Source organism: Physeter macrocephalus, chromosome 11, assembly GCF_002837175.3.
Source record: "Physeter macrocephalus isolate SW-GA chromosome 11, ASM283717v5, whole genome shotgun sequence".
Classification (NCBI taxonomy): Eukaryota; Metazoa; Chordata; class Mammalia; order Artiodactyla; family Physeteridae; genus Physeter; species Physeter macrocephalus.
This window is the reverse complement of record NC_041224.1, coordinates 96,328,372-96,344,063: the sequence shown is the minus strand read 5'-3', so window position 1 is coordinate 96,344,063 and position 15,692 is coordinate 96,328,372. Positions and strand designations below refer to the sequence as shown.

The 15,692-nt window shown below is 42.5% G+C and overlaps 1 protein-coding gene across 1 annotated transcript in view; it reads right to left on the bottom strand.

Moving 5' to 3' along the window:
• Positions 1-15,692, bottom strand: part of VPS39 (VPS39 subunit of HOPS complex) — a 51,784-nt gene that overhangs the window by 27,235 nt on the left and 8,857 nt on the right. Inside the window, exons 3-8 of the mRNA XM_024115465.3 lie at positions 9,454-9,518; positions 9,103-9,145; positions 7,787-7,881; positions 6,761-6,859; positions 6,220-6,312; positions 3,648-3,831 (exon numbers count right to left, since the gene is read on the bottom strand). Coding sequence (XP_023971233.1) covers positions 3,648-3,831; positions 6,220-6,312; positions 6,761-6,859; positions 7,787-7,881; positions 9,103-9,145; positions 9,454-9,518 — 579 coding nt within the window. The remainder of the gene's footprint in view (positions 1-3,647; positions 3,832-6,219; positions 6,313-6,760; positions 6,860-7,786; positions 7,882-9,102; positions 9,146-9,453; positions 9,519-15,692) is intronic.

Below are 15,692 nucleotides of genomic sequence, written 5' to 3'. Positions count from 1 at the left end.
TATATGTACACATATAGCTGATTCATTTTGTTATACAGCAGAAACTAACACAACATTGTAAAGCAATTATACTCCAATAAAGATGTAAAAAAAAAAAGAAAAAGTGGTTAAGGTGATAGGTTTTATGCTGGGTGTTTTTGTGTTTTTTTTTGCAGTATGCGGGCCTCTCACCGTTGTGGCCTCTCCCGTTGCGGAGCACAGGCTCCGGACGCGCAGGCTCAGCGGCCATGGCTCATGGGCCCAGCCGCTCCGCGGCATGTGGGATCTTCCCGGACCGGGGCACGAACCTGTGTCCCCTGCATCGGCAGGCGGACTCTCAACCACTGCGCCACCAGGGAAGCCCGTAGTGTGTTTTTTTTTTAACCACAATTAAAAATAGAATTTTTTTTAATTAGTAAAAAATGAACCACTAGATGGCATAATTACCATATAAAAATGTAACCTCAAAGAATATATTTATACGAATTTTTTTTTGTTTTTTTTTTTGTTTGTTTGTTTTTTGTTTGTTTTTTTTTGTGGTACGCGGGCCTCTCACTGTTGTGGCCTCTCCCGTTGCGGAGCACAGGCTCCAGACGCGCAGGCTCAGTGGCCATGGCTCACGGGCCCAGCTGCTCCGGGGCATGTGGGATCTTCCCGAACCGGGGCACGAACCCACGTCCCCTGCATTGGCAGGCAGACTCTCAACCACTGCGCCACCAGGGAAGCCCAAGAATAGTTTCTTAGTGTGACTAACTTGCTATAAATTTACTTTCCTCATTATTTATTTTCAGATAAAAAGTTTTTCATATTATATTCACAATTTATACTCTAAATGAATAGTACAATAAAATTTCAAAACCAGAAGGGAACTCAGAAATGAGGAAAAACTAAGGCCTTAGTAATACCTTGATCAGTTTGAATGCTATTGTTGTTATTATGTTGATACTTCTCATCTTACCAAAAAATAAAATTTAATAGCATGTTTTTTTGTATTGGATTCTTTTTTTATGCTGACCTTATTTTTAAAAAGCGATTACAATTTTCTTTCATGTTAATATGTATAACTATGTAAAGTTTCTCTGTCCTTTTAAAATCTGGCCCACTTTAATAAGGTCTAATTCAATAAAAGAAATAATCTATACTAGAAACCCTTTTGGTTGTCATGTCTTATCATTTTTCAGTCTCCCCAAGTCTTTGACAACAGAGATGGTCTGGATCTCTCTGTGTCTTCACACTTGGCAGACTGGCTGGTGTCCAGCAGGCATGTAATGAATGGCGGACAATGACGGTAATTCATCAATCAGCAAGCATTTACTAAGAGGCTATGATGTTTCAGGCACTCTCAAAGTGGACCAAGACATGAGCCCAGAGCCCACAGAGCTCCTGCAGGAGCAGAGGAGACAGACAACTCACTGCATCCAGTGGGACAGTGCGGCTAGCATGACGGAGAAACCTGAAAGGGCAGCGGGGGAACCAAGGGGGAAGTGACTAATTCTGCCTGTGGGTCAGAGAAGACTTCTGAGAGGAAGTGCCACTGAACGGGGGCCTTGTCATATGAGCAGCATGCTGCTGGGCAGACAAGAAAGGAAGAGGCAACAGCACAGATGAAGGCACAGGGATGGGGAGTCCTTTCAAAATGACTGGAGCCTGGGTGCAGTAGTGAAGAGGAGAGCAGAAATGTAATAGAAGTCTATAAGAAGTTTTGTCTTCTTCCTGTCAGATGGTGTTCCTCCACCCTACCCAGGAAGTATGTCCCCTCCCTCCATGTGTTAAGGCACAAAAATGTTTTTGCGAAACACTGCCAAAGGGGCTGGGAACTAACAAAGGCCTTAAAACAGGGTCCCCATGCTGGGGAACCAGAAATCTACTTCCAGCATATTACACACAGCTTCACCTAGTCTACCAAGGCTCTTCTTCGGAAGGAAAACAAGGGTCCCTAGAACATCATGAAGCTTCTTGTGAAGCTCTTAACCCCCACCACCACCACAGCAAACTTGTGAATATACATAATCTTGAGCTCTATAAAATACTGTCCTTTTGATTTATCTTCCTTCTGGCCTATTCATCTCTAATCACCACCTGAATAACCACCCGAGAACATGATGCTTTTATCAATTCTACCATTTAGGAATCTAATGGCCTCTCAGACCTTTGAGTGGGCCTCTGCAACTGGCCCCATCCTCTTTCCTCCATAATCCACACCACCTGTTTCAGCCAGGTCAGTCTCTGGAATGCCCTCTCACAAATCAGCATGACTTCTGCATTTCTGCTCATTTTTCAAACTATTCTTTCTGCCTAAAATGAAAGAAATTTTCTTTAAGCTAGATCCTGAACTCCTTACCTGGTCTAGTGCAATCTTAATGGAACTTCTTACTGATTAATTGAACAATGAACTTCCCCTTTCTCAACTACCAAATCTCAACTCATCCGATTTAATGCCTTAAGTAGGGCCTTGTTTTGCCTCTTTATGCAAGATGTAATCCTTGTCTCCCAAGCTAGAGCCCTTAAAGACAGCATGTCTGTATGCCTCTCCACAGCAGTAACTAAAATGCTTACTCTTTGGACTAAAAATGAATTGCTGCCAGCGTGGTCATATGCTTCCAGGCAATACCATTGCAGAGAGCTGGAAGCCTGAGGCAGGTGTAGGAGCAGAAATACCTGATGTGTAGGACAGACACACCTGAACACACTCTGTGCCTCTAAGCTACAAAAACAAGAGCAGCAATAACCACCACATCAAAAACCTTTTGATGCTGAGTTATACGGATTATAGGACGAAGTAAAGAATTTCCACTAATTTCCAAACGTAGTCTTTTTGGCAGAGGACACAAACCATTAAAAAGAAGGTAAAAGAGGGCTTCCCTGGTGGCGCAGTGGTTGAGAGTCCGCCTGCCGATGTGGGGGACACAGGTTCGTGCCCCGGTCCGGGAAGATCCCACATGCCACGGAGCGGCTAGGCCCGTGAGCCATGGCCGCTGAGCCTGCGCGTCCGGACTTAGTTAACTTCAATCTAAATTTAGTTCATCCTGACCATGTATAAAACTTTCTCAGAGTCTGCCTGCCGACGCAGGGGACAGGGGTTCGTGCCCCAGTCCGGGAAGATCCCACATGCTGTGGAGCGGCTGGGCCTGTGAGCCATGTGGCCGCTGAGCCTGCGCGTCTGGCGCCTGTTCTCCGCAACGGGAGAGGCCACAAGAGTGAGAGGCCCGTGTACCGCAAAAAAAAAAAAAAAAAAAAAAAAGGTAAAAGAAAAGGAACTAAGAGGTAAAAATAGTAGTAGTAGACAATCATTTCCTAAAATGTACAATTCTGTTTATATTCTTCCCCCTCTGGGGCAAAACCCAACTTTCTACAAAAGCCACAATACCCCTTTTGGTTTTTTTTTTTTTTGCGGGGGGTGCCACACAACGCAGCATGCGGGATTTTAGTTCCCTGACCAGGGATCAAACCTGTGCCCCCTGCAGTGGAAGTGCAGAGTCTTAACCACTGGACCGCCAGCAAAGTCCCCAGAATATCCCATTTTTAATAACCCTAAAACACTTTTCTACTTACAAGAAGGGGAACTGAGAGTGAATGACACTGGAAACCACTGTCTGCTAAAGCTATGAATGGGGCTCCATTCTTTGAGGGTGGCCCAAAGTGGGAAAGAGAAGCTATGGTGGTCTCACCCATGGCCACTGGGATGTCTGTCCAGTTCAGGGCACACTTCTGTGTGCAGATCCCCTCCTCATTGAGCACCACGGTGAGATCATCCTGACCCACAGCCACCTTTCCATCTGCCAGAGGTGCAACTAAGGGCTCCAGCTGTTTTCCTGTTGGAAATAGCTCTTTGTTGGACCCCTTTCCGTCTACCTACAGGAAGACACAAAGTAAGTCACCCATCATTCTCAAGCCAGAGGCATGAACACAGATGGCCTAGAAAAATCAAGTTAAAACCCCAAACCTACAGAAGCCAATAATATTCCTTACTTGGCATAAAGAAATATTTTAGAGTCTGTTATGACAAATTTTGTCATCACAACGTCGACCCAGTTCTTTTTCTCTAACGTGGAGACAAGCATCTAGCCTGGCAACTAACAATGTCAATTGTTGGCGAGGATGCAAAGCAATTGGAACTCTCATATGACGCTGGTGAGAACACAAAATGGTACAGCCATTTTGTTTGTTGGCTTCTTATAAAGTTAAATATACACTTACCATGGGACCCAACAAACCCATTCCTAGGCATTTCCTCAGGAGAAATGACAACCTGTGTTTACACAAAAATCTGTGTGCAAAAGTTTATAGCAGCTTTGTTTATAATGCATAAAAATTGTAAACAACTTTGTCCTTCAACTGATGAATGGATAAACAAACCATAGTACATCCATACAATGGAATACTATTCAGCCACAAAAAAGAATATATTGACACACACACAACACAGTTGGATGTCAAATGCATTTACGCTAAGTGAAAGAAGCCAGGCTCAAAAGGCTACATATTGTATGATCTCACTTATATGACATTCTGGAAAAGGCAAAACTATAAGAGATGAAGAACAGATCAGTGGTTACTAGAGGTTGGGGTGTGGAAGGAGGGCTAACTTCAAAGGGGCAGCATGAGGGAATTTCTTGGGATGATGGAACTGTTCTGAATTTTTTTTTTCTTTTTTTTTTGGCTACAAGGCATGCAGCATCTTAGTTCCCTGACCAGGGATCGAACCTGTGGCCACTGCAGTGGAGGCATAGAATCCTAACCACTGGACCGCCAGGGAAGTCCCCTGTTCTGACATGATTGCGGTGGTGGTTATACAACTCTAGGCATCTGAACTCAGAACTGCACATCCAAAAGAATAAATTTTACTGTCTGTAAATAAATGAATACGTTTTGAATAACCTGGTCCTAAAGCAAGATTCCTCACCCTCAAAACACTCCACCCTCAAGAAGCTGACGGCAACACCTAAGGTAGTCAGAGGAATGAGAGCCCTCTTCCAACTTTTGGCTCTGTCCCCAGCCCCTCACCGACTCCTCTCAGGCACCTGTCTGCCTAGTGGCTATGCAGTCAGTTACACAGCAGTAACTCGCCTAGGAGCTTGCAATTCTGATGCTGATAAAATTAGGCTAGTCCAAGAATATAAACAGGGAACAAATATATTAACTAGATAAACAATGAAGAGCTAACACAGCAGGGAGCAGGGAAGTGGGAGGTGGGGAGAAAGACCTCCAGGGTTGTCAAGTCTGGATTATGAGAGGGGTATGAAGCTAAGGAATTTCTATTATTCTATAAAATGAATGGTAAACCAACCTTTTTTACTTACAGTCTGCATACTGGAGGGGAAAAAAACCAATGCCGTGGGCTTCCCTGGTGGCACAGTGGTTGCGCGTCCGCCTGCCCATGCAGGGGGGCCGGGTTCGCGCCCCGGTCTGGGAGGATCCCACGTGCCGCGGGGCGGCTGGGCCCGTGAGTCATGGCCACTGGGCCTGCGCGTCCGGAGCCTGTGCTCCGCGGCGGGAGAGGCCGCAGCGGAGGAAGGCCCGCATACCACAAAAAAAAAAAAAAAAAAACAAAACAAAACAAAAAAACAAACAAACAAACAAAAAAAAAACCAATGCCGTGGATATTTACCACTTAAGAGAAAAAGCAGGTTATAAAACAATGTGTATAACATGAGATTTTTGTAAATAGGGCAGATGCCCATTACCAAAATGTTCACAGTGATTATTTCTGAGTGGGAGAATTACGGATGACTTGCACTTCTTATTTTCTATAATAAACACATATGGCTTTTGAAATTTAAAAAAAACAGTGAAAATAATTTTTACAACAAATATACTAAAAGATTTTGGGGGGCAGGAAACTCAAAGTCTTAAAAATACTTAAGTTAATACTAAAATTAGTGTATAATTCCTCAGCGCTGAAGCCTCAAGATAGCAGTCCACGATAAAGCTACTGGACAGAGGCATGCAGCCCTCATTATCTAGCCCAATAACTAGACACAGGATATGGCTAATTCATTATGTAGAGAACTGAGAGTTGACTCTGCCTGGCTTAAGATACACAGACATCTTATTTGTGAAAGATGTTTAGAGCATGAAAGATAACCGAACATACAAACACAAACACTGTCATGCCAAAAACTCTACTTAAGACAGTCTCTTGACCTACAGTTCAGAAGCACATAATCATCTCTCCCAGGTAGACTCATAATCACCTTCCCCAAGGTAAACTGACGATACTTGCAAAATAGTAAATCTTACCCTTATTAGGTAGTAGTCTCTCTTGAAACCCACACAGATAGCATTTTCACACCATGCCATGGACTTGGGCACATCTGGTACACTAAAGTCCCCCTGGAGAAAGACAGCAAAAGTTCAATTGGAAAGATGTTAAAGGAAAAAAACCATGACCTTCCTGTTATTCCACCCCCATTCTGCAAAATTACTCTCACCCTCATCTGAATACAATTCTCTTAGCACAAGGCCAGGAAACCACCCATAATAAAAATACAAGTCACCCATGAACTGGACAAGGAGCATTCGGAAAAGGTGAAAACCCCCTTTGATATAAATGAATCTGTAGAGATGTAGAATTGTCCTACTCCTGCCCCTGAAGGCCAGGAGACTTTGACAACTGGGAACAAGTAACTCATAGGTACTCCTAGCAGAGCATTCATCTGGGGAGAACATCAAGACTGGGCTCCTGAGCTTCACAGGAACTGAAAAGCAAGTGTTTCAAGCTGTGGGTCAACTTAGCAGCAGCTCCCACCCAACCCATGGACCAGGAAACAGTGGACTTTACCTGCAATTCATGAAATTCCCTGTCTTTCCAGAAATAGAGCTGCAGCTTCTTTTTCACAGCCACACACATCCGCAACACCTCCTCCCCAGTCTCTGTGTGCTGGGAAGAGACACCCAGAGCGAATGAGGATGTGCACACGATGACTCCAGAACTGACAACTATATTAGAGATTTTTCTACCCTGAAAAGGCTACTAATCTGAACATCCCTTGTCATACAAAGTCATGCTGCCAGATAAGCTGAACCAAAGCACACCATTCTCTCTAAGATGAGCTCAGAAACAACAGGCTGAGAAGCGCTTCCTCCCCAAGGGCTGCCGGTCAGAGGCCCTGGTCCCACAAATGTCATGGGCATTTATATTTAGAGAGGAAAACCTACATAACTGCTTCCTCCTTTTTTTCTTAAATGTTTCTTGCTCATGGCTGTCAATAGCTGCAGGGGCAGGGATCGGCCTGTGTCAGTGACAGCAGGCCCACTTTCAATCCTTTAAAGGAGTGGGGGGCGGAAATGCCTAAGCATACAACAAATGGTGCAGCGTCAATATAGACCATCAGTGATAAAAAGTGATCAAAGCTGAGTAGAGGGGTGACGCAGATTTTGAAGAAGGTGAGGATGACGAATTGGCAAAAATCAGGAGAAATGTCTTTTCCGAATAACGAAAACTCCCTAAAGACAAAGACCACAATGATACGTTCAGAACAAGGGTCACTTTAATGCCCTAGAGCTATGTTCATGTACTGTTACAGTCTTGATTTCCCACTAATGGTTTGTCCATGGCAAGCATTTTCGTCCTTGGTTAGCTGCCTCCTGAAATACAGCTGTCCGGTAGCGCACACACAGGGAATGCAAATGTTTCAACATTTTAAGGGGAAAATTTCTCTAATACAATCCAAAATCAAATATTCTCTTTGGAGTCTCTGCTGAGTTTGGATATCAATGTTATTCTTCCCATCTAATGGTAGGAATGATGCAGGAAAGGCTGCATTTATTAAAGCACAAAGTCAAATTTCATCTCGCCCACACTAACCTGGAGGTCACATGTGAACAGTGATGCTCCCTTTGCCTTGGAAACTGTAGTGATTTGTTGAAATGTCAATAGGTCATGGACATAAATATTATTTTCTGTTTGGAAGGAGGTAAAACACCCGTATAAATTATCACAATTCTCTAGTATAGCCACCTTCAAGATACACACACACACAAAATAACTGTGTAACAACCAGAAGAACCAAATGGCAAATACTGGTCAAAGATGTACCTTCAGCTTCTCTAACAATGACTTATTCTGGTCTATGACCAGTACGAAAACATTTAGGAAGTCACTTAGTCTTCTAAACTTGTATATTTTGTTCCTTTAAATTTGGGCTGGCTTGAATTAAAGAGCTCTTTCACTTCCAAAGAACACTCTTACACTCTTGTCTTTCTCAAGTCTGGAAACTTGTGATGCAATATTTGTATAAGAAATTCCTTTCAAAGCTACTCACATTAGGAGGCTCCAGTAAGAGAAAGGAAACCCCCTGTGGATATTGTACAAACCCATGGCAAGGATTTCTTTTCTAGCAAAGTCAGTGCAATAATTTCACTTGGGCCTCTTAGCTAGTTTTAGTTAATTTAAATGTTTCTCTCTTGACTAGAAACTAAGTTTAAAATGATTCTACCACTTGGGCCCTGGGCTGAACAGTACAGGGAGCATGAGGCAAGTTTCTAATTCTTCTGCTTGCCATGAAAAGGCCTCACTGGCCGCCTTCCATGAAACTATGGCTTTTCAAACAAGGCCTGGAATAGTCTGGCCCTGATCTCTCACCTGTCTCTTACCAGTCTCCACCATATACCCTAAGTCTGGCCAGATTTCAGGGCCTTTGCTTAAGCTGTTCACTCTGCCTATAACACTCTGCCTACCCCTCTCTTCCTGTTGAAACCCTAGTCATCCACTAGATAATGCTGTCCCTCCCATTACTAAGATCCCACAACACTTTTTATAAATTTTCATTGTAACTTATCACACTGTAACATGAGTACTTTCTGTCATTTTGGTCTTCAAAACCAGAACCTAAGTTTCAAAGATAGAAACCATGTCTCATTCAACTTGGTATCCCCAATGCCTAGAGTAGGACTCAATAAATATTGAATGAATGAATGAATGAAGTGACACTTCTTGGAGAACAGAGCTCAAGATATGGGGGATGCTGGTGCCTTTATTACCTGTGTACCCTGCTGCATCTGGTTAGGAATGTGTCCGTTTCATTGTTAGGTAACAACTATCAAATTAACCATGAAAGGGTTAATCAGGTCATAGCTTTTGTTTCTTGACACATGAAATGCAAATGCAACCCCTTTTCTTACCTAACAAGCTGACCAGAATCTTAAACTGGGAAACCACATGGATCTGGAAAATAGTAAATCATTAGACTCAAACACTTCTGACAAGGTTTAACAAATGTTCATTTTAACTGCAATACTAAAAAGGGACTAAAAAGCCCATATCAATGACAAGGATCTGACTCAAGTGCAATCACAATTTCTGCTCGTGAAAGAGGATCTCAGGTACTTGATGGATGGACAGAGATCCCTGCATAAATGGGAGGACAAAGAGCAGAGGATTCAAAGATGAATAAATAATTTTACCAAAGTCCTAGCTTTGACAGGGTCTCATAGAAGTCAAATATTCTTGCAGCGACCACCATCACAGCCTACCTGCTGAATCTTTTTGGAGAAGTTCTTATTGGATTTCTCTAATGTCACTTCAAACCTGTTGCAACCTATGGGAAAGAAACAAACATTCACATTTCCAAACACAGGGATACATATAAAAATAACTATGACAAAAAATGCTGTTCCATACTGCTCTCCTACATGAATTATAAAAAAATTCCTGAAAGACTAGAAGTTGGAGATCTAAAATAGCCAGTTGTCTTTACTGAGGACAGTAAGTTGCTTTCAACTCCAATTTTAGAACAGAGGGTTTCATGCACCTTCACTTGGCATTAGCAGAAAGGATCACACCACAGTTTACTGAAGCTGCAAGGTACTTATAAGGATTTTCTCCTACATAATAGTGCCTTGGCAAAGTATGTCACCAAAAGAGTGTAAAAAGTAACAGTCAAATATAGGAGCCCCAGCAATGAATCCCAGCCCAAAGCATCCTTAGACTGAGACAGACTAAATCCCAGTGGTTACCCTGTGTCCTGTATGACAGGACAGAGCGAACAACACCATCCCCAGAGCTAAAGCAATTTAATGCATCTACATTTACTGCCACTCTCAGGTGATGCTACGTCTGCTGACACTTGCTAAAAAGGGGAAGAAAGTTATAGATCATAAAAAACACATGAAGCCAGCCTTGCTTGGATGATCAAAACATTTAGGATCAAAAGTCACCAGAGTCAAAAAGAGAATAATTATCACAATAATAACAGCCGCTATCATTAACTAAGCGATAACTAAGTGCCAGGCTCTGGATTTTAAAATTTCTATGTATTCTCTGTAACTTCACAACCACCTCAAGAAGTAGGTATTATTATTCCAATTTCATATCTGAGGAACCTGACAGGTCAAGCAGTTAGGTAGCAGCCAGTGAGAGAAAGCCCAGAGGCAAACTCAGGGCTGACTTTACGTAAAGCCTGTGTGCTGAGCCCGTACCCTGCCACCTGCCTCCTGGCTCAGGGAGAGACTATGTACACTGCCGACCGCTCAAATCGATGGAGATTCTTTGAGGCAGCCACCAGGGCCCACACCACCAAAGCTGGTCTTACTTCCTCCACATGTCCCACAGAAGAGGAGATGAAGACGGGGCCCTGAAGTTCTGGGAGGTTCAGAAACCTGCCGTGTATTATGCCATTACATTGCACACACACACACAAAATCAACCGTTACTGCTTGATAAAGAGTTCTGTATTTGAAAAGGACTTTATTACCTCTAACAATTCTCTTTATGAGCAGAATTATCTAGGGCAGTGATTCTCACACTTTTTGGCCTCAGGACCCCTTCATCTTAAAACTTACTGAGGACCAGAACTTTTACATGGATTATAGCTATCAATGCTTACCATTACAAATTAAAATTGAGGAACTTAAAAAATGTGTATTTAAAAAAATTTTTTTTCTAATAAATTTATTTATTTATTTATTTTTGGCTGCTATGGGTCTTTCTTTGCTGCTTGAGGGCTTTTCTCTAGTAGCGGCGAGCAGGGGCTACTCTTCGTTAAGGTGAGCAGGCTTCTCACTGCGGTGGCTTCTCTTGTTGTGGAGCATGGGCTCTAGGATCTCAGGCTTCAGTAGTTGTGATACGTGGGCTCAGTAGCTGTGGCTCACGGGCTCTAGAGCACAGGCTCAGTAGCTGTGGTGCACGGGCTTAGTTGCTCCTGGCATGTGGGATCTTCCCAGACTAGGGGTCGAACCCGTGTCCCCTGCACTGGCAGGTGGATTCTTAACCACTGCACCACCAGGGAAGTCCCAAAACATGTATTAACTGACTTAAACATAACAGTAATAAGCTCATTACATATCAGCGTAAATAACATATTTTTATGAATAATAAGTATTTTTCCAAATTTAAAAGGAAAGCATTGTTTTACACTTTTGTAAATCTCTTTAATGTCTGGCTTAATAGAAGACAGCTGACTCTCACATCTGCTTCTGCATTTAATCTGTTTTGATACGTTGTTTGGTTGCGGTATATGACAAACATCTGTCCTCGTGTGGACATTTAGCTGGAAAAGAGAGGAATATTTTCACAGCTTTTTTCAGATAACTGTGGATCTTCTTTGATGCTCTACCAAAATTTGACAAATGGAGTTTCTTGCAATCTGGAATCTGCAACCTATTAATGAACTTTTCTGTAAAAGTCCATTGGTCTATCTTACACTTCGAATGGCTCTTTTATTCATGCTTGGTTTAGAAATTTCATGCACTGGAAAATACTGGTTCACATAGTTATGCAGATTTTCCAAATGTTGACACATTTTGTTATAGGGCTGAAAAAAAATCATGCTCATTATCACCCCTCATCTCATCAGGAAAATCATAAGTATGGAGAAGCTGTCAAGCTCATGGGGATGGATACAATTTTTCCACAATTCTAATTTTCTCTTGAAAGCCCTATCTTTATCATTAGTAACAAATACTGCCAGTTGTTTTCTTTGAAGTGACAGACTCTCTTTGTTCCTCTGTGAGAAGACATCTACCAAACACCCAAATGGTCTGAAAAACCACAGTCTATCTTGTTAGTCATTCTCTCAAGCAAAAATGATGTTCCATGAAATAAGTGGTCAGTTCAGCTCGTTGCTCCCTGAGATAGCTACTGGGCTTTGTACCTTGCACACAGCCGAAGTGCTTCATGTGTACTTCCCATTATATTACAGATGATTGAAAAGAAGTGTTCTCAAAGGTCAAGACAGAATAAAATTAATACTTTTTACTGCCCCACAAAGAACATTCTTAAGTGAAACTGGCTTAAAGTAAAAAAAAAAAAAAAAAGCATTGTGAGCACATGCTGGGCAAAAATACAACTGCTTGGACATTGTGGTGCCAACAAGACTGCCGACCACTGTCTTGAACTTGTTATGAGGGGCAGCAGTTTTAGCTGCCTTACTTGTGTACCGTCAGTGCAAATGTCAGCGAAAAAACAATAATGTTTTAGTGTTACTGTGAACTCAAGTTTCGATGTTGTGGCTCCTCTGAAAGGATTTTGGGGAACCTCCTGGGGTCTGTCGACTGGAAAAAAATGCACAACCTAAAAGCTGAGAATTATGTTTTATTCTGTAGACTTGCTAAGGACTTAAGCCAGGGAGGAGCCAGGATATATAGGAGTTCAGACAAAAAAAACAGGCAGTCAGACTTCAAAGATTACTGCTAGGTAAGACAATCAGACTTCTAAAGTTTCTATGTATGCGAGGATGCAAAAGAGTCTGGGCTCACTGAAGTCATTCCTTTGATGTGCACCTTAACTATCTGGGGCCAGTATCCTGTTTTTCTCCCTCCCGAATCCCCTCAGGGTGCACAGTCTGAGGCTGCAGTGGCTGGCTGATGGCTTGAGGGCCAAGACATCCTTTGTTTACTGATATGGCGGGTGACATTTTTCCTCCAGGAGACCCAACTTTGAGAACCACTGCTCTAGGGTGAGGCATCACTGAAGTAAACACAAAGTTGTTAAGACCTTAGATAAGAAGTAAGAAGTAATCTAACTCCTCTGTTTAAGAGTAGACTGAAGTCTCTGAGTAGACTGAAGCCTAGAGACGTTTGTGAACTCACAGGAAGGAGATGGCTCAGATCAGATCTCAGAGTCCAGGTCCCCTTAACCCCAGTCTTTCCATGACATCTCACTCCCTGCTCTCTCCCTTCCCTCAGAAAGATAGTCTGGTCGTAGCCTTGCTGAGGTTTTGATACGGACAGAGTAAAGAGACAAAGTAGGAAATTAAATAGTCAATCCCACTAGGTGACTGTAAGTCAAGAAGAAAGTATGGGAGACCCCTGTAAGTTAATGACCACTCAAGAAAGCAGGTTTATTTAACCACAAAACCAAGCAGGCTTGCTTAGCAACAAAACCATGCAACAGAAGCATGAGACATGCTCCAAAACAATAAAACAATGGTGGCATGAGACACACATCCTGCCCAGTGAGCTCAGTAAGTTAATGATTCCTAGGACATGCTCCTCTGCACGCACTAAAAACAAAAATATAAGGAAAAGGTGACATTATACTGAAACCTGAGATGATGTGCCATTTTTAGCATATGTTACTACCTTTTTGCTCATTTCCATTGCACCATGACAGTCCTGGCTTGACCATGTAGGGATAAGAAAATTCCTTTGCCTGACGTGGAGGAGGAACTGATGACAGAAGCATGACATCTACTCAAGAATGAGGAAGAAGGTGGTCTTTTCCCCCCTCCCCATTTTTCCTTTGATTATAAAACTGTAGCCCACTAAGTTCTCGAGGCATGGCACCCTCTCGCCCGCCCCACTTATAAGCCTCACAAGTATCCTATTCTAATAAATCACTTCTTATCTATCACTTTGCCTCTCAATGAATTCTTTCTGCACTGAGACATAAAGAACTGGAGCTCCTCGGAGCCTCCCAAAATGCCATCTAGTAGTTTCAGTTCGGGATATCTCAAATTTAGAAACCCAGTTAGTTCTATGGCTGATTCACGGAGGCCCAGGTCTACTTCTGGCCCATAAACAGACCAGAGCTGGTCCAGAACTGAACTGTTCTCTAGGGGTATAGGGAGAAGTGAAGTCTCTAATCAGTTTGATTTCCTAATTATCTAAGGTAGGTTAATATTGCTATTCAAGTTACCTGTGGGGAAACTGAGGAAGATTACTAACCTGTCAAAGGTTACATGGTGAATTGGTCACAGGGCAAGGAACAGTTGGCACCAGGGTTCCAAGTCACATTAACATTAATATTACCAGTTTGAGTCTATACTATGTTGAAAAGTTTATTTTTATAGTTTAGTTTTCAATTCCTTACCACTTATACAGAAATGATATATTAAACAAGTTACTTTATCAGAGTATTTAGTATTTGATGGCACAAAGAACTGATTATCTCTTGGGATAAGAATATTAGGCTCTCTTTATCTCCCTGCTTTGCACATCATCTGCGCCTGCAGTAGACAGTCAAAACACAGTTGTTGAAAGCCGAATAAAACCAAAGGCAGGCTTAATTTTTAAATTACAAACTGGGTTAATGTCACAATACAAATATTCTGGCTCTGAGAACTAAAATTTAAAGCAAGGGCCAGCAAAGTACTGCCTGGGGTCAAATCCAGTCCTCGACCTGGTTTTCGTAAATTACCCTTTACTGGTACACAGCCACACCCATTCATTTACATACTGCCTACAGCTGCTCTTTTGCTACAGTAGCAGAGTACAGTAGTCACGACAGAGATGTTATGACCTGCAAAGCCTAAAACATTTACTATTTGTGTAAGTCAATAAGGTAGAGGGTACCCGGAGAAAGAGAACCAGTCATGGTTTTCTTGACATAAGAGAAGCCATTTTTGGCCTAAGCCATTTTGTGAGCTAAGCCTGGCCACAGTGCTTGTCCTTGGACAGATCTCAGTAATAACGATCTTAAGGGAACAAAAGAACAAACCTTTATCAGGCAAGAGAAGTAACAATAGCAAAGATAAAAAATCAGGTGAAAAGACTCCCAGTTCTGTTTCAGTGGTAAAGATTAGCCTCGCTTTCTTGAGATTTTGCAGAATTTAACCCCCTCTAAGGTGCTCAACCACCAGATCAACTGGAACCTAAGGGATGATGATGTTGACCTTTTCAGACCCTTAGTCACTTCACTCAGCTAAAGCTTGGACTCTCAACCACCCAAGGCCCTTCATGAATATGCATGGACCCTTAGCTTAAAAACTTCCCCAACTTTGCTGTTTGGGGAGACACTGCTTTGGGAAAGATCCCTAGTGTTTTCCTTACTTGCTGCAAGTAATAAATCCTTCCTTCTCCCACTCTCTGCCTTGGTTGTGTCTTTTGGCTCAACACCCACTAAGAGGCGAACCCAGTTTTCAGGTAACATTTAGTCCTTTTTTTGGAACAAGTTGGCTGACTCCTGATTTAAAGGAAAGTTGAAAAACTTAGAAATGAAATACAGTAAGTCTCCTATGTACGAACCTTACAAGTTGCGAACTTTCGAAGATGCGAACGCGTGTTGCATCAACGTCAGGCGTGAGTGAAATTGCAGCTTGACCTCTGATTGTGTTAGCTGGCTACCTAGGCTAACTTTGTTGGACACCTAGGATAACTTTGCTGGACTTACGAACAGGCTGTCCGAATGGAACTCGTTCGTATGTAGGGGACTTACTGTAAACCCTGTTTTGATCTTCTGGTTTCTCTTCTTATCCCACCACAGAACCTGACCAGGTTCTGGTAGCAGAATATGCCACCCCAAAATATGCTACTCTGGCACAAGGATTATTTTG